The sequence below is a fragment of the Branchiostoma belcheri genome, unplaced genomic scaffold (assembly GCF_001625305.1).
Source record: "Branchiostoma belcheri isolate BF01 breed outbred unplaced genomic scaffold, Haploidv18h27 scaffold21, whole genome shotgun sequence".
Classification (NCBI taxonomy): Eukaryota; Metazoa; Chordata; class Leptocardii; order Amphioxiformes; family Branchiostomatidae; genus Branchiostoma; species Branchiostoma belcheri.
In genome coordinates this window covers 1,161,131-1,184,025 of record NW_017803602.1, presented here as the reverse complement: position 1 = coordinate 1,184,025, position 22,895 = coordinate 1,161,131, and the positions used below count along the sequence as shown (strand labels likewise).

At 42.7% G+C, this 22,895-nt stretch overlaps 2 protein-coding genes across 2 annotated transcripts; both read right to left on the bottom strand.

The window, feature by feature from the left end:
- Positions 1-143: 143 nt before the first annotated feature.
- Positions 144-12,568, bottom strand: LOC109469617 (acid-sensing ion channel 1-like; the record flags this gene model as incomplete). Its single annotated transcript, XM_019768156.1, has 13 exons — positions 12,278-12,568; positions 11,162-11,296; positions 8,763-8,854; positions 7,890-7,988; positions 6,808-6,940; positions 6,066-6,164; positions 5,667-5,792; positions 4,933-5,085; positions 3,985-4,129; positions 2,967-3,023; positions 2,639-2,789; positions 1,147-1,238; positions 144-298 (listed from the first exon to the last, which is right to left on the bottom strand). Coding segments are annotated over exons 2-13 (1,377 nt in total), but the record flags the coding sequence as incomplete, so codon positions are not given.
- Positions 12,569-14,498: 1,930 nt separating this feature from the next.
- Positions 14,499-22,753, bottom strand: LOC109469701 (acid-sensing ion channel 1-like). Its single transcript, XM_019768270.1, has 13 exons — positions 22,673-22,753; positions 21,684-21,818; positions 20,996-21,087; positions 20,773-20,871; positions 20,489-20,621; positions 20,140-20,238; positions 19,742-19,870; positions 19,251-19,403; positions 18,253-18,397; positions 15,715-15,771; positions 15,377-15,527; positions 15,067-15,158; positions 14,499-14,721 (listed from the first exon to the last, which is right to left on the bottom strand). Exons 2-13 carry the CDS (start codon positions 21,756-21,758, stop codon positions 14,543-14,545), a joined length of 1,404 nt encoding a protein of 467 aa, XP_019623829.1. The 5' UTR covers positions 21,759-21,818; positions 22,673-22,753; the 3' UTR covers positions 14,499-14,542.
- Positions 22,754-22,895: the final 142 nt, after the last annotated feature.

Sequence of the window (22,895 nt, the reverse complement as noted above, 5' to 3'; positions counted from 1 at the left end):
AACTTTCTTAAGGTCTAACGTTATAACTCAGCTGAAGGAAGATGACGGATGTCATCTTTAGTCATACATATCAGTTTAATGCTTTTTTCTTTATCACGACAGAGGATTTTGGATACGTAGACCTTCACTTGTGTAAGGCTGTGGCTGACTTTGGTTTCCTGCGGTTGAACATGGACCACCTTGGCGTGCCGAGTTCTCCCCAGGAAGCCCAGGGGCCGCTTCAGCAGGTACTCACACACCTCCAGCAGGGACAGCACGCTGGCGCCCAGGAACAGCCCCATCATCCCGCCTATGTTACCTGGGGAGGGGGGTGAATGCACACTTTTTTATTCATATATCCAAGCAATACATACATACACCCAACCATCCAATACAGAATAAAGGGTTAATGCCCCGCCCCGAGGTGTATATGGTGAGATAACCCCTGGTCGGGAGCGATAACCACCGAATAAGCCACCGAGTGAAACTAGTATAATGGTACTCCAAAAAGTGAATAACCGCCCACTTTTTAGGTTATGGCCTGATAACCCATGGGAAATGGAGCCTTCTGATTGGTCGACGGCTACTGGCTATATGATAATGCACATTAGCGTACGTTTAAAAAAGTTGAAGAGCTTTCCCGCGTCAAGTGACGCATAGGGCGGCGCTCATCTCCGTTTTCAATAGCTCCGGGCCACACACAACAGTCACTACAGTATGGGGTTAGTTCTCTGGTAGTGGTGTGCGTTAACTACCATACTCATGCTCAAATGCTGAGTGCTAAGCATAGAAAGCAGTTTTACCATTTTTAAAGTCTTTGGTATGACTTGGCCGGAAATCGAACCCATGACCTACCGAATGCATGGCGAATGGTGGTAAATGAATACATGTTTTATGCGCCCAGCCCATGTGGGCTTATAAGACACCTGGAAGAACATGCAGAATTACAAGTTTATATACCTCCTCATTAAAAATCCATTGAAGTCTGAATTCAGTACTAGCCTGACCAGGCATTATTTCTGCGGCGATATTCAGGACAATCGGCAAGAACAGAGACACAACACAGTTTTGAACTTTGAAATAACATTAGTCAACTTTCTGATGATATTTTTAGCCGAGGAATTCGGCGGCAAATGACAGAAAAGTTTCAAGTTCATTATCACGTACTTGCCAGCTGTCCTTCTTCCATGGCTTTCAGCTGCCTGATTTTTTGATAGTTCAATTTCTCGTAGAACACGCTGAAGACGACCCCGTTGTCCCTGAAACGAATACTGTATGTTACAAATGAAAAACATCTGTGGAAAAATGTTCGTCTTCTCATTAGTAAAATGTAAACTATAATCGGGGCGAACTTTGGATACAGGCGGCCAACATAAAGTCTCCTTGCCCCTCTCCTTTATAATCTGATACAATCTATGTTCCCCATCTTCATACATTTTTAAATGTGCAGATAAATTCATATTTCTAACTAGAGTTCCACGATCTCATACCTTCGCCAAATGATGTTAGCTTTTATGATTAAGAAATTATATATTAATCCCCCTAATTATGCAAATAAGATCCTCATTTGCATGAATTATATCTGTTGATCATATTCTCCACCAAAAGACAGTCTTATCTTAACAAAGAATGCCATGATGAAATTTTCTCATAAATTATGCAAATGAGGTGCTTATTTGAATAAGTTATGTTTAATTATGTTCACCTTAACTTAACTTTCAAACACCCCAAGTATAAAATTCCAGGCAGTTACCACTATGCAATTATAATATTTTCTCATTAATTATGCAAATTAAGTCTTCATTTGCATAATCGATATCTGCCTGTGTTTCTCTCATTCTTAATAACATGTCACAAGCTTGAACTTCCTATTATGGAATGCAGCTGATGAATAGAATTTCCTCATTAATTATGCAAATTACATCCATATTTGCATAATTGTAATATCATTATGTCAAGCATCACTCAAGCTACCTACATACCAGAAATCACGATGATCCATCCATCGGTTCTTGAGTTATCCCCCTTTAAACATTTGTCCATTAAACCCCCCCTGCAGTTCTAGAGCAAGCAAATAGGGGGCTCAAACTCATGTCACTTTATCCCCAGCACAAGAGCTATCTACCATCTAAATTTCGTCACCCTAGCATGTCTGGATCTTGAGATATCAAAACCGGAAGTTCTGCTGCAGTACCATGACAAGCCGCCAGGTGGCCCAAAATCTAATCATTTTGAGGTCTCATCAAGACCTACCCACCTACCAAGTATCAAGACAATCCATCAAGACCTTCTCAAGTTATCGTGTTGACAGACAGACAGACAGACAGACAGACACACACACACACACATACACGAACGCCCCTGAAAACATAACCTTCTTGGCGAAGGTAATGAACTTAGACAAACCTTCTATTGTGAAAGATATCTGTTTCTACCTTTTTACCATTACTTAAGAAACGAGAAGAAACCGAATTTACTTAATTGTAGCTACTTGACAATGTATATCTGTAACGTTATCTGTATTTCATTCTTTTGTTGTGACCTGTACTTGGGTATGTGTGTACAATAAAGGTCATTCATTAATGCCCTGTAATTTTTTTGCCTGGCCAATTTGATTCTGTCTTACCGATTTGATACTGTGTTGTGATTCCAAACTTACCCCATGTAGCTTGGCTCCATCCCCAGCAGCGGGGAGAGGTATTCCCTTGTGTGTTTGTTGGGAAATCCCGCGAAGGACAGGGACGTGCTGTATGACGTCATTCTGCAGGGTACAGGACAGTCACACTTCAGGTCTCCCGTGATCACCTGTGCTGGGACCGTCAGGAGGCGGAGAACAGGTTTAGTCAATCGTAGAATCGGTCACATCGTATTTTACCACAATGACATCGGAGAAATATTCATTATTGAATTGATAGAATGCTTGCTTACGTCAGTGACCTCGGTACCGGAGTATTGTAGTAAGTTTGTATGAGCAATAGGACACTCACCCAGGACAGCTCTGACACATGTGAACATCGTCCTTGGGTCGCAAGATGGCGCTGTTCCTGTAAAAAAAGATCAGTTGGAAGAAGTTTGAATATCTATAAATCTTCACGTTATTCATTATTGTGGTTGAACATACATCCAAGGCTGCTCAAATTACTTAAAAGATTTGAGTAACTTTTTTCCTATCATACCAGTTTGTAAGTTTTGTTGGAGTACCTAGCTAGTTCCAATTTTCCTTGCGTACAACGCCTCTTCATATATTTTATATGACCACAGTAACACAGTTAGTATGCGCTGTAACCTTATTTATTGTATTTTGTTAGCATTAAGCTTTGCATGTCTGTATTTGTTTTGATGTACGTTTGTAATGTTAGATGGCGACACGAACATAAGCTTTAGCTTGAGTATGCCGTCATCTTGTCCTTTTCGTCATCAAATGTTGCAATCTTGTAATTTTCGTCATCAAATGTTGCAATAAAAGAAATAACATGTGACTGTTATGAAGAATACAAAAAAGATAAAGGGCGAACCCTTTTCTTTTCTGACAGACCAATATTATAACCAAACATGGCGACAGCACACTCAAGTTATATCGACTTATTTTTTGTCACCACCAACACAGAGTACAAATACAGGACAGTACAATACTCGTTTTCACTTGAGTTAAGTGAGGAATATCGTGTCAAGTGCTTTTCCAAAGGGCACAAGATCGGTGGCATGTCAGGACTCGAACACGGGACCTCCTGGTTCCGAGTCGAACACTCTGCCGCTTCGCCACACGACCACGACAAATATTGAATGAAATACATTTTTGCTACATTTTTGCTCATCGCGAACTAAGTACAGGTCATTGCAAATAGCGATGGTAGACTAAAATATATCTATAGTAAAACTACATATGTACAGGTTCTGCTTCTTCTCGCTTCTTAAGACAGTTGTAAATGTAAGAACACGTGGAGCTTATAGTACCAGGATTATTTTATTAGAAAGGTCGTAAGAACTGATTCATGCATGTCCTACCCGGTAGGTCGTACGGCCTGCAGCTACAGTTCCGAACCAAGTGTTTACTCCTGCACTCCAGATAGCAGCCGTTCAGCGTGTAGGTGTCGTAATACTCCAGCTGCAGGTCCTTACAGACCCCCCACGGAGGGACGTGGTTCTCGTACTGAGGAAAGGGCGCGAAAGTTCATCTGAGTTGGGAAATTACATAGTGAAAACTGAACTGTACAGAGTTAAAAATAAACTGTTCTCCAAGTCAAAAGAATTTTACAAACCCTGATTTTCGACCAAATCTCTCGGTCTTCATCAACTATCTGATCCAAGCGCTGTAGACACGTGGTTTTTCCGCACGTGTGGCGTCAGCACTGGGTCAAAGTTCGTCCGAAGTCGGTACCGCCCTCCGTCCCGGTTGAGATTCGGTCGAAAATTCCGCGTGGTGATTACTGGGGTTCTACTGACAGTCTTTGTGCACAAAATTGCCCAAATGATTTAAGATCTAGGATATGATGATGTGTTTACTGTTTCATAGCTTATTGTGTCACGTCATCGGGCCTAGCCAACCATCATGCAAAGAACAGTAGAGAACGGCCTAAAAATGGGGTAGGGAATTTTCCCGACCAGCCTTCGTAACCCCTGCTTCTCCTATTGGGTCAGTTAGTCCTCACTACTTGTAAGAAATTGGGCTGGTCTCAATCATGATGTTTCTGACTCAGGGAGAAGAGTTGCTGTTACAGTCCTATTCGGTGACCCGTAACCTACGTGAGTGGATCAAACCATTCACAACCTAGAAGTGGCCTAACGGCCGTGTTACGTGGCGACCACTATTAAAGGGTGGAGGGAAGAGGGACAGGCAATGGTAAAGAAGAGAGAAGGGTGGAGAGAACTGGATCATTTGTATGTCAGGTCATCCTGGGTGCCACAACGGTCGGATAATCAGACCAAGGGATAGATGAGAATGCGGTGACTCACCAATATCTGCTTGATGGCGATGAAGGCGTGGTTGCCGGGCGCGAGGGCGATGCCTTGGGTGTCCATCATGGGCGGCTCCCGCGGGTCGTGAACCAGGAGCTTCAGCCCGACCTCGGCATTCCCGCTAACCAGGAAACTCTCCGTGTACTTGTCCTGTCCAAAGTGTGATGGCCATGAGTACAAGAAAAACAATTACCCCACAGTACGGTGAAATGGATGGTAAACAAAAACCATTATTTTACAGATATCGTTGGATTATATTTATGATTACTTATAAATAAACATGCTGCATCCGTACCTACAACCAAAACAAAAAGTACTAGTATTTCCTTCATCATAGAATTTACCCATATAACGAGACACTAGTGGTGAAATAATTGATTAAAGAACTGTGATTGTAAAATCGACGCCATCCAGGCCCTCTGTATGGTGAAAGATGACATCACTTGACTTGACTTAATTAGGATCCATAATTAGCGTACAAACTGTAACTATACTTCCTGTGGTCCATTCTGACATGTACACACATACGACACACAGGGAATATATCAAACATAAACTAACAGTAGCAAAAATACTAACACACAACGTCTATATACATCATTACAAGGGTTCTATACATCAATACATCATTACAACAACATCTCGTTCCAGGCACTAGCCATCCTGTACAGAAATCTCTTTTTCTGGGCATTCGTTCTGGGTTTAGATTAGTTACATTCATAACCACTGACTTCTTTAATGTCGACGAACGCCATGAACCCGTTGACAGCCCCCGGCATGGTCTGTTTCAGCGGGTTGTCCGCGTCTGCGTTAAACGTGTAGCAGTTTCCGTAGTGACCGAAGGAGTGGGTGAAGTTCTGCAGGTGGGAGTATGTCACATGGAAGAGTGGCCAATCAGAGAATAGCATGAACAGTGGACGATATCAACTTCCTACCTTTAACCTATCGTCAAGTGACCTAATGAGACTATAAGGTCGACCAGATCGAGAGTGAAAAAAACAACCTTGCTATGATTCTGATATTCTACCAGAAAATTCCCTACCCAGCCACTGATCTGTTAAACGCGTTATAACTAGCTAGCTGATTGTGAAAAAGACTGTGACTTAGTTATAGCGCCTCTAGCGACCTACCCGCTCACTGCAGTTAGTGCCTCTCCACCAGCATAGCGACATGCGATTCGGCGAAACGTTGAAACCTTTTGCCAAGACGAGGTCCTCAATTTTTACGCCCTGTTTGGTGGCGAGATGTGAACCCATTATTGCATGACACATCTATTAACGATAGTGTAAAGAGGTTACAATGTAATAAGTAAAATGAGACATTGCTGAGTGAGAGAGTGATACGAAGTGATACGATCTAAAACCGGAGTCTGGACTGGTAAGGCCACACCAATTTAATTTGTTGGTTCTCGGATTCGCCTCTTCTTTTACTTCTGATTTGCAAAAATTCTGGTTCTGAATCAACTCAAATATTCTCATATTTTGCCCCTGACAGTTGAGGAAAGTTCTTTTCTTCCTTACAGTTTTCCATCTATCAATGCAGTGGTTTGATTAAAAGTTCAAAATTAATTGTTTAAATTTTAATCCAGCCTTTTGTGTTGCCCTCACGGCTCATATTGTAGCATTTGGGGCTGTAATAGGATGCCTTAAAAAATAAGACCTGTTTTTATCTTTTTTGCTCTGTCGCTTCACATTTTTTTCAGACAAAAAAAATCCGAGAACCAACAGATTAAATTGGTGTGGCTTAAGCAGAGTATAGTAGAGACGTGAAGTAGGACGAGCTAATCACATAATCTGCAAAGACATCTTTCTTTCGGTGTCACTGAGTCGTAACCAACAGTGTCCAATAGGCTCTGGTGGTCATAGTGCGTACCGTCATAGTGCTGTTGACGGTTTCATCGAGCGGCACGCCTAATGCCAGTATGGTGGGGATGTCCGCCTGTATGCCGTACAGGAACAGGGACAGGTACGACCAGTCCGCCACCTGCAGCTTGTCAGAGTCAAACCTGCCACAGGGGAAAACGTCGACGTTGTGTCAGGAGACCAGAACTCAGAAACATTTCATGATTGAGGCATACGTGATGATAGAATTCAAGGATTGAGGTGTTTTTCCAAGGAGTGTCGATATCGTAGAGTGAGGTATTACCAGGAAGCAAAAATGGCGTAACCACGATAGATTGGAAAGCTTACAGCTAGCTGTACAAAGGTTACATACAGCTCATTTACGTGCTTGCGAATACAGATGGAACACTGTACAACGAACGTTTGCACCATTTCCAAGTTACTCTGTGTGTCTCTACCAATCTGGCGCCTTTTTCTGTCAATATGGCGTGGCTTTGTACAAGTGCTAATTGAGTTAACCCAATCAAATCTCAACAGCCAATCAGCAAGAAGAATAGAGGAAAGCTGTGTGCCTATTGGTTGCTTGCTCTGCATACCATTCTGATGACTCATGCCCAAATATGGTAACACACTGCTATAGTACAACGTTATGGTACATATAAGCCAAACAAAGCCACTAGAAATGATACAGAGATGATGGCGCCAGGGAGTCTCAAAGAGGCACCATGGACAATAAATCGACAACAACAGCGACAGGGCCATGGTTACAGTGTATGTCATATCTAAAAGGCTATACCGGACACAATTCAGGAGAGATTGAAAAGGAGTACAGGCACATTGTATATTCCTGAATAGAGAACGACAAAGATACAGCTTACAACCCTTAACCCACACTAGTGGCTGCGACTGCTGAGCGCCTGATTAGCCACCATCTTTAGCTCCACGATTATTAATACATAAAGAACATTTCTTTACGTTTTGTCTTTTAAATCGTACTTTTGCATAGTGCATCATATTTCAATGTCAAAATCCAGGGTAACACACATTCTGGGCTCTCAACGGTCTCTCAGTGATCACCGTAGAGTAAAAAGGGGTACTTGGAAAAATACTTACTTGTTCATGTTGCAGATTGTGACCGCCGGAAATAGTAACTCATCGGCAAACTCCAACGTCGTGTCGGTGATGGTGTCGTACTTGAAGTAGGAGGCCATCCTGGTCATGAAGACAGTACCATTAATACGTCGATGAAGGTTAGACATCCAGGTAATACGATATGCCAAAAAACAGTTACTCAAGCAACTGGATATGATTTTGAAAACGTCAGACGTTTCAGCTAGTATCCACTAGCTTTCGTCAGTGACTGAGAGACCAGAGGGGAAAGCAGGTTTATATACACAACCTGTTGATTGATATGCAAATAAAGTGAAGACAAATTTTTGGAAGTCGAAAAAGGAACAAAAGTCAGACAAGTCAAGACAAGATGATGCAAATTAGTCTGAAAGCTCCTGTTATACAGGACAGGAGCTTAAGTGTTGTCTGTCCTCGGGGCTGGGAGTGCCAAATCCCAAGTGCCGGAAAGATCGACCCGTAGCCCCCCTTCCCTGTTGAGGGTGGGGTTGTACATTCTTTCATATATTGCCTCTTTAACACCCCGTTCCCACCAGCGTGTTTCGCGGTCTAAGACATCCGTGGACTCGAGTTTGAAAGAGTGACCCTGGTTGTGTTGTAGGTGGTGGAAAATAGCTGAGGAGTAGCCGTTAGCACTAGGTCGGCAATGTTCTTTGTACCTTACTTTAAGCGGTCGACTTGTCTCTCCGATGTAGGTGTTGTTACAATTGGGCTCCTCACATTTGAGTCTGTAAATAACATTCGCCTTGGTACCATAAATACTACTGGTGTTGAGAGAACAATGCAGCCAATATTGGAAGCCAAGAGACATGAGACACGAAAGAGGGAAGACATAAGTAGATATTGACAGATACTCACATGCTGCCGAACATGTACCCGAAGCCAGTGTAGGAGCCGAGTATGGCGATCACCCACAGGACCCGGGGGGAGCCGCCCGGAGAGCTGGCGATCTGGGCCACGAGATGGGGGAACAGGTTGGCTACGTGTTACGTACACACCAGCAGGCAAACTGGACCCTCTATGGCCGGCCAACTCCTCTGGCCAATGATTTCCCCCTTTGCCGATTTCTACTATTTATTCAGCCTGCAAAGGAGTCTGGTAGAGACTATAATCCGTGCAGGCAAACTGGACCCTCTATGGCCGGCCAACTCCTCTGGCCAATGATTTCCCCCTTTGCCGATTTCTACTATTTATTCAGCCTGCAAAGGAGTCTGGTAGAGACTAATCCGTGCAGGCAAACTGGACCCTCTATGGCCGGCCAACTCCTCTGGCCAATGATTTCCCCCTTTGCCGATTTCTACTATTTATTCAGCCTGCAAAGGAGTCTGGTAGAGACTAAGCCCAGCGCACTGACGAGAGCAGCACATCAGATGTAGAAACGTTGATAAAAAACTGTCTATCTCAAAAAATAGATTTGACTTTAAGACACTTGTACTTTTTTATGACCATATTGCATAAAAGAAAAAAAAGCACAGAGTATTTTTGTCGGTCTATGTTTGATTGTACCTACTCGCTTTTCATTCGAATTCACTCATGTGCAGCAGCCTATGATGTTTTCCTTCGTCAGAGTCCATCGGTTTGTGGTCATTTCCATCCCCTTTCCACTAGTAGTCGCGACAGATAAGCGACCAACAAAGATCACCCAAACGGATTTCATACATAACAAGAGTTCCACGATCTCATACCTTCGCCAAATGATGTTAACAAATTGACGGTTGACGAATTATACAAATTTGATCATTGATTTCGCAAATAACAGAGTCATTTGAATAGATTACATCATATGGATCATATTCTCCCCCCCAATGATAACCTTATCTTAACAAAATAGGCTATTCTAGCACTTCCTCATAAATTATGCAAATGAGGTCATGATGTTAATAAATTATCTTCATTGATGTTCACCTTCACTTAACTTCCAATACGGCAAGTATAGAATTCCCAGCAATTACAACTATGAAATAATAAAAATTTCCCATTGATTATGCAAATTAGGTCTTCATTTACATAATCTATATCCTCGGATGTTTTTCTCGTTCTCAATTACATGTCACACGTGTTTCATAGTCCTATTATCAAACGAAGCAGATTTATAGAATTTCCTCATTAATTATGCAAATTAGCTCCTGATTTGCATAATTGTCATCTGATTATGTGAAGCATCACTTCAGCTACCTACATACCAAAAATCATGACAATCCGTCAACCGGTTCTTGAGTTATGCACCTTCGGAGATTTATCAAGAAACGCTCCTGCAGTTCCAGAACAAGCTGCTAGAGGGCCCAAACTCATGTCACTTCTTCCCTACCCCAAGAGCTATCTACCAATCAAAATTCGTGACCCTAGTACGTCTAGATCGCGAGATATCAAAACCGGAAGTTCTGCTGCAGTACCAACAAAAGCCGCCAGGGGGCCCAAAATCTAATCATTTCTAGGTCTCATCAAGACCTACCCACCTACCAAGTTTCATGACAATCCATATCAAGCTTCTTGAGTTATGCTGTTCACAAACCAACAAACCAACAAACCAACAAACGGACAAACGCTACTGAAAACATAACCTTCTTGGCGAAGGCAAAGAACTAGTTTTGCCTACACCTACATTGTGCATCACATATTAATCATAAAATCAAGGGTCACACAAATAAAATTGTGGTCGCTCAGTAGTCGCTAAGCGATCGCCGTCTAGTGGAAATTGAGCCTAATAAGTTCTAGAAAAAACATGGTTCCCAAAGCGCCATATTCTACTACCTTTAATGTTAGTTACTTATACAATGTAAACAAATGATAGATGGATATCAATTATTCACCGAGGTCATTTCCAGGGGAGCTTAGACTTAAGCCTGTCGACATTGTGAAGAATAATCATGACTTGATGAAATGTAAGCTCCGGTGTAATCTGCAGTAATTCTTTATATCGTCTGTCAAGTGCGAAAACAAAAACCACCTGTTATCTGTTACATGTCTTTCTGACAAGGCCTGTTGGCAAAAGAAAAAGGATAATGCCAGAAGTAGCCTGCTTACCAAACCTATAGCTCTCGAGTCCTACATCCTCTCCGCAAATATTTGCAGAGAGGATGTAGGACTCGGGAGCTACAATAGGTTTGGTAACCAGGCCATGCCAGAAGTAATGCAATTTACTGAAACAACCATCTGAATCCTTTTATTTATGTATCCCTTCCCCCAGAGCCAAAACTGATGCAATTTTTCCATCCCATCCCATATTTCACCTTTGTCATAAACGTAGGAACACATACCCTGTTGAATCCATGAAGGCTAGTATTACCGGCGAACGCCTTTTCTGGGGACTCTTTGTCGTCCTCAGGCGACATGGCGGAATGTTACTGATTGAACGAAGGGCGGTGAAGCGGACGAGAAAGACCACTGCGAACCTGAGAATATCAAGATACAGCGGTTACCATCACATGTGTGTACTTGAAAACATCCCTATTCATTATCAACTGCCTTCGAAACAAAGAGGAAGTCAAGCCTCACAACAGCTGACCTAGTAGTAGTCATGATCAGTATCAGTATAGGGATAGGTTTAGCAGATAGTAGTACAGTAGTTTAGAAAGAAAAAAAAGAAATATGTTCTCCATTGCTTTACTTAAGCTTTAGTTTCTTTGACACTGCAAATAGCCTACGGCATGATTTTTTATATGAACGGTTTACTATATTTCTATATCACGCATCATATTTCGCATATAAAATAAGGGGTCACACAAATACAATTAATTCAATTTGCTCGCTGTCTGGTTGCTGAGCGATCGCCGTCTACTGGACAGGGGGACTAACTGGCAGCTCCGTCGGACGGTGACGGCAAACAAAAACAAATGGAACAAAAGGAAGCAAACGCTACTCACCTAACGTTTCATCTAGATAACTCATGCTAAATTCTAAATCATGCTAAATAATTCATTTATTGTCTTTGTTTATTATCCAAAAACTTCCAAATCCTCCAAACATCGTAAACGTAGGTTCATACGACTAATGGCTACTGAAACAACATCTAGATTAGGTTTACTCGATGTCCAAGGGTTTGCTTATGAAGAAAAGACGCAAATAAAAAGCGACAGCACGCCTGGCAACTGGCATGTTTTGAACTTCAAAGCAAGAAACTGTAACAGCTGTAACAACATAATTTTCCAGTGATTAGTATTTCCATCGTCACATCCGAGCCACGTCCAGCAGAGTACTTGATAGCTTAGTGAAACTGACTGTTTTGCTGTTTGTTCGTACTGAGTACCCGATTTTGTACGGAGAGAAAAATATTCTGACACTGTAACATCTATTCTGATCTATTCTCCCCCCCCCCAAAAAAAAATCATTTCCAATGTCTAGCCAATACTGGAGGATGGTCCTGTTCGCCTTACCTGTGTATAGTCTGTGTTCTGGGGTCCACGGTAGGCCTAGGTTGGTCCTGGGGCAGCGGCACAATGAATTTGTTCACTCACTCTTTTACTCCCCGGATACAGGCCTTCTTTACACGTCAAACGTCGCGAGAACGGGACTAGGGATATCAGGGCGGCGACAGCTTTTTCTGCCGTGTAAAGAGGATCTTAACGAGGGCTTATTCACGATGACGCGAAAATCCACACGACAGCTCGTATTCGAGTAGTACTCGTGCTGATCCATCGGCGGAGTCCGACTGGACAGCCTCAGCGCGTGTGACCAGCCGAGGATAGACTGACCGAGAGGACAGGCGGGGAATGACGTCATCGGGCGTATAGGGATATCGTCCCGCCATGATGCTCTCGTTCTACATAACGGACACGCTACAGTTCCGGAAATAAAACTTGTCCACAATCAACTTTTAGTGCAAAATCTAGGTAGATGGAACATTCTAGCATTCAGTCACACATTCACTAATTGCAGGGTCTGTGCTATGTGTAAAGCTGCACCTGGATAACGCAACAGGCTTTATAATACAATAACACGGTCACCGTTTGTAACTTTAGCGTCTTTAATCAAGCGTGAACCCGGGTTCGGACGTTCACGCATACTTAAAGCAGTGGTCCAGTTGGGAAGAACGCACTTAGCTGACACGGAATGACACCCAGGCCATATCCCTTACCGCCCAGCTCTCCCGCTTTACAAGAACGTGAAAACCTAGAACTTCGTCAACGTCTCTACTGATGAAGCGGAAAAGGAAGGCGTTCCAAACATCACATGCCAGTAGCTAATGTTACCTGGTGACGTATTCAGAGCGGACGTCAAGTACATGTATATTTGAGTCTACAACAGATCTCGAGTTCCCGATCAAATTTATCGGTGTCACCAAGGACGTTCTATCAGTATCTTGTAGAACGTCCCCTGAGTGGTGTCACAGCGATCTGACGACCACCATCTACCCCCATATTCACATGATATTGATCATCTTACTCCATACCAATGTGTGTGTGTGTGTGTGTGTGCGTGCGTGCGTGCGTGCGTGCGTGCGTGCGTGCGAGCGTGCGTGCGTGTGTGTGTGTGTGTGTGTGTGTGTGTGTGTGTGTGTGTGTGCGTTTGTTTGTGTATCAAACCTTATTACAATCTGGTCTTACGCAGCTTCCTGTATAAGTTTGGTATTTTTAACATAAAGGCAATTTGGTATGTTTAACATAAAGTCAGTTTACCAGTTATATGCTAAAGAATAAAGACATACATGCACAGAATAAATTCTTAGTGTCCACTTTCTTGTTGACTCGTGTTCAGTTCATTTTTGCCCACTCCCTTCCTAGCCTGGGCGTAACCTCCCGTGTCCAGGTTTGTTAGCAGATCAAACCAGGCGTGTGTCTGTGCAAGTCGGAGACAACAGTCCATATCGCCTGTTCACACACACTGTTTGCTGTCTCCCATGAAAACGCTATTATTTTTTGGCGACGCCTTGGAGGCGGAGACGTCTCCATTCATGTAAATTCATCTATTGCGGTACCAACGTGCACTACCATCTAGTTGGCTGTGAGCAATGTGAGCATGCAAGCAATAAAACTTAAACAAGAAACTGAGGATCTCATCTCCTTTTTATTCATTATTATCATATAACCAGGTGGCGTTGACCAATCAGAAGGCCATATTCCATATTTATTATGACACCATAATGTCACAGTTAGCATGATATAAGTATTGCCAGGTGTGTTTTTTTATTCTCACTTTCACTCTACACAGCCAGGGCTAGTACGAAGGGCTAGCACTTGCAATACATAACAAGTGGTTACAAGTCACATAGAGGGGTTAACAAATATGTATAAAGTAACCAGAGTTAACAAATATGTATAAAGTAACCAGAGTTAACAAATATGTATAAAGTAACCAGAAAAAGGAAAACAATGATAAATTATACACATAAGACTTTCAGTAAAAAGTAGGGAGATGACACAACATCATTAAAGTATATCTATCGTTAATCAAAACAAAGGTTTCGTAACAAAGATAACAAAAACAACAGCAACGAACTTAGCTCAAGACTTGGGTGCTACATGCAGGTAACTAACGACACGAACGGAACAGCATTCAGTCGGCATCTTATAATAGACAATAAATATGTACATCTATCATATTCCCATAAAGATTTGACATAGGGAACTTTATTGACACAACAAAGTACAGCGACTTTCTTAAGGTCTAACGTTATAACTCAGCTGAAGGAGTTATACATATCAGTTTAATGCCTTTTTTTCTGTGGCTGACTTTGGTTCCTGTGTTTGAACGTGAAACACCCCGGCGTTCCGAGTTCTCCCCAGGAAGCCCAGGAGCCGCTTCAGCAGGTACTCACACACCTCCAGCAGGGACAGCACGCTGGCGCCCAGGAACAGCCCCATCATCCCGCCTATGTTACCTTGGGAGGGGGGGGTGCACATTAGCGTACGGTTGGTGAATGAATGGATGTTTTATGCGTCCAGCCCGTGTGGGCATATAAGACAACCGCGTGGGCTTATGATATGACAAAATGCAGAATTACAAGTTTATACACCTCCTCATTGTAAAGTCACTTAACTTCTTAAGTCTGAATTCAATACTAGCCTGACCAGGCATTATTTGTTACGAAATTCAGGAAAATTTGCAAGAAAAGAGACACAACACAGTTTTGAACTTTGAAGTAATATTATTCAACTTAAATGTTGATATTTCTAAGGAAGTCGGCGACAAATGACAGAAAAGTTTCAAGTTCATTATCACGTACTTGACAGCTGTCCTTCGTCCATGGCTTTCAGCTGCCTGATTTTTTGATAGTTCAATTTCTCGTAGAACACGCTGAAGACGACCCCGTTGTCCCTAAAACGAACACGTTGCAAATAGAAAAAAACAGCTGTGGGAAAATGTTGGTCTACTCATTAATGTTCTGTTATTTTTTTGATCCGGTATCTTTTTTACGCCAATCGGGTGACGTATTGAGGATCATTGAGTGGAAACTGCCTGGCCAATTTGATCCTGTTTCACTAATTTGATACTGTGTTGCAGCCACCGAAGGATCTTGGGGATTCCAAACTTACGCCATGTAGCCTGGCTCCATCCCCAGCAGCGGGGCGAGGTAGTTCCGGGTGTGTTTGTTGGGAAATCCCGCGAAGGACAGGGACGTGCTGTATGACGTCATTCTGCAGGGGACGGGGCAGTCACACTTCAGGTCTCCCGTGATCACCTGTGCTGGGACCGTCAGGAGGCGGAGAACAGGTTCAGTCGATCGTAGAATCGGTCATATCGTATTTTACCACAATGACATCGAAGAGATATTCATTCTTGAATTGAGAGCATGCTTATTAATCCATGAAAACGTCAGTGACCTCGGTGCCGGAATATTGTAGTGAGTTTGTGTGAGCAATAGAACACTCACCCAGGACAGCTCTGACACATGTGAACATCGTCCTTGGGTCGCAAGACGGCGCTGTTCCTGTAAAAAAGAAGTTTGAATATCTATAAATCTTCACGTTATTCATTATTTTGGTTGAACATACAGCCAAGGCTGCTCAAATAACTAAAAAGATTTGAGTAACTTTTTCCTATCATACCAGTTTGTACGTTTTGTTGGAGTACCTAGCTAGTTCCAATTTTCCTTGCGTACAACACCTCTTCATATATTTTATATGACCACAGTAACACAGTTAGTATGCGTTGTAACTTCTTTTATTACCTCCATGAAATGTGTCATGGAGGTTATATTTACCTCCATGAAATGTGTCATGGAGGTTATTACCTCCATGAAATGTGTCATGGAGGTTATATTTTCAGTTGCGTTTATCTGTCCGTCTGTCCGTCTGTTGGTCAACAAGATAACTCAAGAATGCCTGGATGGATTGGTTTCATACTTGGTGTGTTGGTAGGGTGTGACTAAAACTGGAAATGATTAGATTTTGCCCCCCCTAGTGGCTTCCCTTGGTACTGCAGCGCAACTTCTGGTTTTGATATCTCGCGATCTGGACATGCTAGGGTCATGAATTTTGGATGGTTGGTAGCTCTTGTCCTCGGAAAGAAGTCACGTGAGTTTGGGCCCCCTAGCAGCTTGTTCTGAAACTGCAGGATGGTTTCTTTGACAATCTTCGAGAGAGGATAACTGAACAACCATTTGATGGATCATCATGATTTTTGGTATGTAGGTAGCTTAAGTGATGCTTGACATAATCAAAATACAATTATGCAAATCAGGATCTAATTTGCATAATTAATGAGGAAATTCTATAAATCTGCTGTATTTCATATTAGGGCTATAAAACTCTATAGACATATGTTAGTGAGAACGACAAGATCATTGGCAGATATCGATTATGTAAAGGAAGACCTAATTTGCATAATAAATGGCAAATTGGTGCAATTTTATGGTGGTAACTGCTGGGAATTTAATACTTGCCATAATTGGAAGTTCAGTGAAGGTGAACATCACTAAACATAATTTATTTCAATCAGGACCTCATTTGCATAATTTATGAGGAAACGCTAGAATAGCCTTATTTTTTAAGATAGCCCTGTCATTTGGTGGAGAGTATGATCAACTGAACAATATATGCAAATGGCCTCATATAATTTGAATATTTGCGGTGAAAAATGTATAATTAGTCAGCTTGGAAGGCAAACATGAGTTGGCAAAGATATGTCAGAGGTCGTGCTTCCATATAACCAACAACATCATACGTTGTCCATGCCAAATGATAAAGATTTCACCAGTGTGCTGCATGTTACTAGGTAGAGGCTATGTGAATAAATAGCAAATAAAAATTTTGCTAATGAGCAGCATTGTAAATGTAAGCCATTTACAGGTGGTCATCACCATGCGTAAGATTTATGAAAGCAACGCACCTGTCATGGAGGTATGAGATCATCGAACTCTAGTATTTTCAGTTGCGTTTATCTGTCCGTCTGTCCGTCTGTCTGTCTGTCTGTCTGTTGGTCAACAAGATAACTCAAGAACGCCTAGATGGATTGGTTTCATACTTGGTGTGTTGGTAGGGTGTGACGAAAACTAGAAATGATTAGATTTTGGTCCCCCTAGTGGCTTCCCTTGGTACTGCAGCGCAACTTCCGGTTTTGATATCTCGCGATCTGGACATGCTAGGGTCATGAAATTTTGATGGAAGGTAGCTCTCGTGCTTGGGAAGAAGTCATATGAGTTTGGGCCCCCTAGCGGCTTGTTCTAGAACTGCAGGGCACTTTCTGGCGAAATGTTTAAAAGCCAATAAGTCCAGACAGGAACAACATATTTTCATTATTTTTGGTTTGTAGGTAGCTGAGAGAGAGATGTACATAATTAAATGTACAAATGTACAAATTATGCAAATGAGGACTTTATTTGCATAATTAATGAGGAAATTCTATAATTACAGTGTTTTACATTATACTACTTACATACATGTAATGTATGTAACCTATGGCAGGCGGAACTTCAACAGATACTAATTATGCAAATGATGACCTAATTTGCATAATTAATGCGAAAATTCTATGATTTCGTAATGGTGAATGATGAGAATGTCATACTTGGGACATCTGTAAGTTAATCAAAAGTTAACATACATCACGATGCATATATCATGTTAATGCAGAGGTCATTTGCACAATTAAAGAAGAAATTTACATTTACATATCAAGATCATATTTCATGGAGGCATGAGATCTCGGAATTCTAGTTCTAATTTGTTATTATTATAAGCTTTGCATGTCTGTATTTGTTTTGATGTACGTTTGTAATATAGATGGCGACACGAACATAAGCTTTAGCTTGAGTATGTCGTCATCTTGTCATTTTCGTCATCAAATGTTGTAATAAAAAAATAACATATGGCTGTTATGAAAAATACAAAAAAAATAAAGGGCGAACCCTTTTCTTTTCTGACAGACCAATATTAGTCGTCAAAAAGTCGTGAAAACATGCATGTCCTACCCGGTAGGTCGTACGGCCTGCAGCTACAGTTCCGAACCACGTGTTTACTCCTGCACTCCAGATAGCAGCCGTTCAGCGTGTAGGTGTCGTAATACTCCAGCTGCAGGTCCTTACAGACCCCCCACGGAGGGACGTGGTTCTCGTACTGAGGAAAGGGCGCGAAAGTTCATCTGAGTTGGGAAATTACATAGTGAAAACTGAACTGTACAGAGTTAAAAATATACTTTTCTCCAACAACTTGATTCACCCTGATTTTCGACCGAGTCTTAATCAGCTTTGATCCTTGTAATTTGCAGAGACGTAATTTTTCCGCACGTGTGGTGTCAGCACTGGGTTAAAGTTCGTCCGAAGTCGGTAGCGCCCCCCGTCCCGGTTGAGATTCGGTCGAAAATTCCGCGTGGTGATTACTCGGGTTATTCTGACAAAGGCTTGTGTGACAAAAGGCTTTGTGCACAAAATTGCACAAATGATTTAAGCTCTAGGATGGTGATGTTTTTACTGTTTCATGGCATATTTTGTCACGTCATCGGGCCAAAACCATCATACAAAGAACAGTACGGGTGGAGGGAAGAGGGGTAGGCAATAGTAAAGAAGAGAGAAGGGCGGAGAGAACTGGATGTCAGGTCATCTGGGGTGCTCCAACGGTCCAATAATCAGACTAAAGGGATAGATGAGAATGCGTAGCCTGGTATCCAGTCTTACGTGATTGGGGGTGTTGGGGTGTGAAAGCAGGCTGTGTCTTCGGGTGCTCTAATAGCTTCCTCCGCCCAGTGCAACAGGCCGTCCCGGTAGGAGTGTTATGCAAGAGACAGTATGCTTGGTTAATACTGTCTCCGTGTTGGGTTTTCCCCCAACACGGAGTGCTAATCAATCTATCGTTCGTGATATACACCTCTGGACACCTATGTGAGGCATGCGGGACAGAGCTCATGATGCCATTACAATGGGCCCCGACCACGATCAAACTGGATACCAGGCTAGAGAATGAGGGGACTCACCAATATCTGCTTGATGGCGATGAAGGCGTGGTTGCCGGGCGCGAGGGCGATGCCCTGGGTGTCCATCATAGGCGGCTCCCGCGGGTCGTGAACCAGGAGCTTCAGCCCGACCTCGGCATTCCCGCTAACCAGGAAACTCTCCGTGTACTTGTCCTGTCCAAATTGTGATGGCCATGAGTACAAGAAAAACAATTACCCCACAGTACGATGAACTAGATATCAGATACCTATGATATCAGATACTTATAATAAACATGCTGTATCCGTGCCTACAAACAAAACAAAAAAGTTTTCCTTTATCGGACGATACACCTACTAGTATTTATAACCAGACACTAGAGACAAGAGATGAAATAATTAAAGAAATGTGATCGTAAAATAAACGCCATCCAGGCATGTCCTCCGGTTTGCATATATGTAACGTTGGTTAACATATACATGAAGGTAAAAGATGACATTGCCACCATTTCAATACATTTATAACCACTGACTTCTTTAATGTCGACGAACGCCGTGAACCCGTTGCCGTGAGCCCCCTCCGTGGTCTGTTTCAGCTGGTTGTCCGCGTCGGCGTTAAACGTGTAGCAGTTTCCGTAGTGGCCGAAGGAGTGGGTAAAGTTCTGCAGGTGGGAGTATGTCACATGGAAGAGTGGCCAATCAGAGAATAGCATGAACAGTGGACGATATCAACTTCCTACCTTTGACCTATCGTTTACGTTATGAGACTATAAGGTCACTTGACCAGATCGAGAGTAAAAAAAACTTGCTATGATTCTGATATTCTACCAGAAAATTCCCTACCCAGCCACTGATCTGTTAAACGCGTTATAACTAGCTAGCTGATTGTGAAAAAGACTGTGACTTAGTTATAGCGCCTCGAGCGACCTACCTGCTCACTGCAGTAAGCGCCTCTCCACAAGCATAGCGGCATGCGATTTGACGAAAGGTTGAAGCCTTTTGCCAAGACGAGGTCCTCAATTTTTACGCCCTGTTTGGTGGCGAGATGTGAACATGACACATCCGTTAACGGTAGTGTAAAGAGGACCCGATGTAATAAGTAAAATGAGACGTTGCTGAGTGATCCATAACATCTCCTCTGAGGAAACTTGATGCAAACAAAGTGGTTTCAATGAGATCAAATAACTGATACGTAACACCGGGGTTGTCAATATCAGAGCAGAGTTAAGGAACGTTAAGACGTAACAACAGTATCCAATTGGCTACGGTGGCCAACTTACCGTCATAGTGCTGTTGACGGTTTCATCGGGCTGCATGCCTAATGCCAGTATGGTGGGGATGTCCGCCTGTATGCCGTACAGGAACAGGGACAGGTACGACCAGTCCGCCACCTGCAGCTTGTCAGAGTCAAACCTGCCACAGGGGAAAACGTCCACGGTTGTATCCGGAACTCATATTCCATCATATTCAAATTTCAGAATTAAGAGTAACATACATTCTGGGCTCTCAACGGTCTCTCAGTGATCACCGTAAAGTAAAAAGGGGTACTTGGAAAAATACTTACTTGTTCATGTTGCAGATTGTGACCGCCGGAAATAGTAACTCATCGGCAAACTCCAACGTCGTGTCGGTGATGGTGTCGTACTTGAAGTAGGAGGCCATCCTGGTCATGAAGATAGTACATTTAATACTACTGGTGTTGAGAGAACAATGCAGCCAAAACTGGAAGCCAAGAGACATGAGACATGAAAGAGAGAAGACATAAGTAGATATTGACAGATACTCACATGCTGCCGAACATGTACCCGAAGCCAGTGTAGGAGCCGAGTATGGCGATCACCCACAGGACCCGGGGGGAGCCTCCCGGAGAGCTGGCGATCTGGGCCACGAGATGGGGGAACAGGTTGGCTACGTGTTACGTACGCACCGAGACACTATCACAATACAACACAATACGGCATGGAGAAAGCCCAGCGCACTGACGAAAGCAGCAGATCAGATGTAGAAACGTTGATAAAAAAACTGTCTATTTAAAAAAATAGATTTGACTTTAAGACACGTGTACTTATTTACGACCATATTGCATAGAAGAAAAAAAAACACAGAGTATTTTTGTCGGTCTATGTTTGATTGTACCTACTCGCTTTTCATTCACTCATGTGCAGCAGCCTATGATGTTTTCCTACGTCAGAGTCCATCGGTTTGTGGTCATTTCCATCCCCTTTCCAGTAGCCTGGTTACCAAACGTATTTTAGCTCTCGAGCTCTACATCCTCTCCGCAAGTATTTGCAGAGAGGATGTAGGACTCGGGAGCTACAATAGGTTTGGTAACCAGGCCATGTCAGAAGCGATGCAATTTACTGAAACAACCATCTAAATTCTTTTATCTACATTCTCCCTTCCCCTAGAGCCAAAACTGATGCAATTTTTCCATCCCTCATATTTCACCTTTGTGACAAACATAGAAACACATACCCTGTTGAATCCATGAAGGCTAGTGTTACTGGCGAACGCCTTTTCTGGGGACTCTTTGTCGTCCTCAGGCGACATGGCGGAACGTAACTGATTGAACGAAGGGCGGTGAAGCGGACGAGAAAGACCACTGCGAACCTGAGAATATCAAGATACAGCGGTTACCATCACATGTGTGTACTTGTTAGTACCTCAAACCTCACAGTAGCTGACCTAGTACGAGTAGTAATCATGATCAGTATCAGTATAGGTATGCGTTGAGCAGACAGTAGTACAGTAGTTATATGTTCTTTACATTGCTTTACTTTAGTTTCTTTGACACTGCAAATAGCCCACGGCAAGATTTTGCATATAAAAGGTTTATTATATTTTTTCCATGAAGCATCATATACAAATACAATTTCAATTTGCTCGCTGTCTGGTTGCTGAGCGATCGCCGTCTACTGGACAGGGGGGCTAACTGGCAGCTCCGTCGGACGGTGACGGCAAACAAAAACAAATGGAACAAAAGGAAGCAAACGCTACTCACCTAACGTTTCATCTAGATAACTCATGCTAAATTCTAAATCATGGTAAATAATTCATTTATTGTCTTTGTTTATTATCCAAAAACCTTGCCCTCCAAACGTCGCCAACGTAGGTTCATACGACTAACGGCTACCGAAATAACATCTAGATTAGGTTTACTCGATGTCCAAGGGTTTGCTTATGAAGAAAAGACGACAAATAAAAAACGACAGCACGCCAGGCAACTGGCATGTTTTGAACTCAAAGCAAAAAACTGTAACAGCCAGTAACAATATAATTTTCCAATAATTAGTATTTCCATCGTCACATCCGAGTCACATCCAGTACTTGGTCTTACTGAGTAACTGATCTTGTACTACCGGGAGAAAAATATTCTGACACTGTCATCTATTCTGATCTATCCGACCCCCCAAAAATCACCAAAGTTTTGCCAACTTACTGGAGGATGGTCCTGTTCGCCTTACCTGTGTATAGTCTGTGTTCTGGAGTCCACGGTAGGCCTAGGTTGGTCCTGGGGCAGCGGCACAATGAATTTGTTCACTTACGTATACTATTTTACTCCCCGGATACAGGCCTTCTTTACACGTCAAACTTCGCGAGAACGGGACTAGGGATATCAGGGCGGCGACAGCTTTTTCTGCCGTGTAAAGAGGATCTTAACCGTCGTACGAAGGTTTATTCACGATA

Bases quoted from the DNA above. Each gene is read 5' to 3' on its own strand.
- LOC109469701 (XM_019768270.1), bottom strand. From the start codon at position 21,758: ATGTCGCCTGAGGACGACAAAGAGTCCCCAGAAAAGGCGTTCGCCAGT. The intron at 20,872-20,995 runs GTGAGTATCTGT...CTTCATGACCAG, and splicing joins GGGTACATGTTCGGCAGCAT to GATGGCCTCCTACTTCAAGT. The intron at 14,722-15,066 runs GTACGTGATAAT...CCCCCTCCCAAG, and splicing joins GGACGAAGGACAGCTGTCAA to GTAACATAGGCGGGATGATG.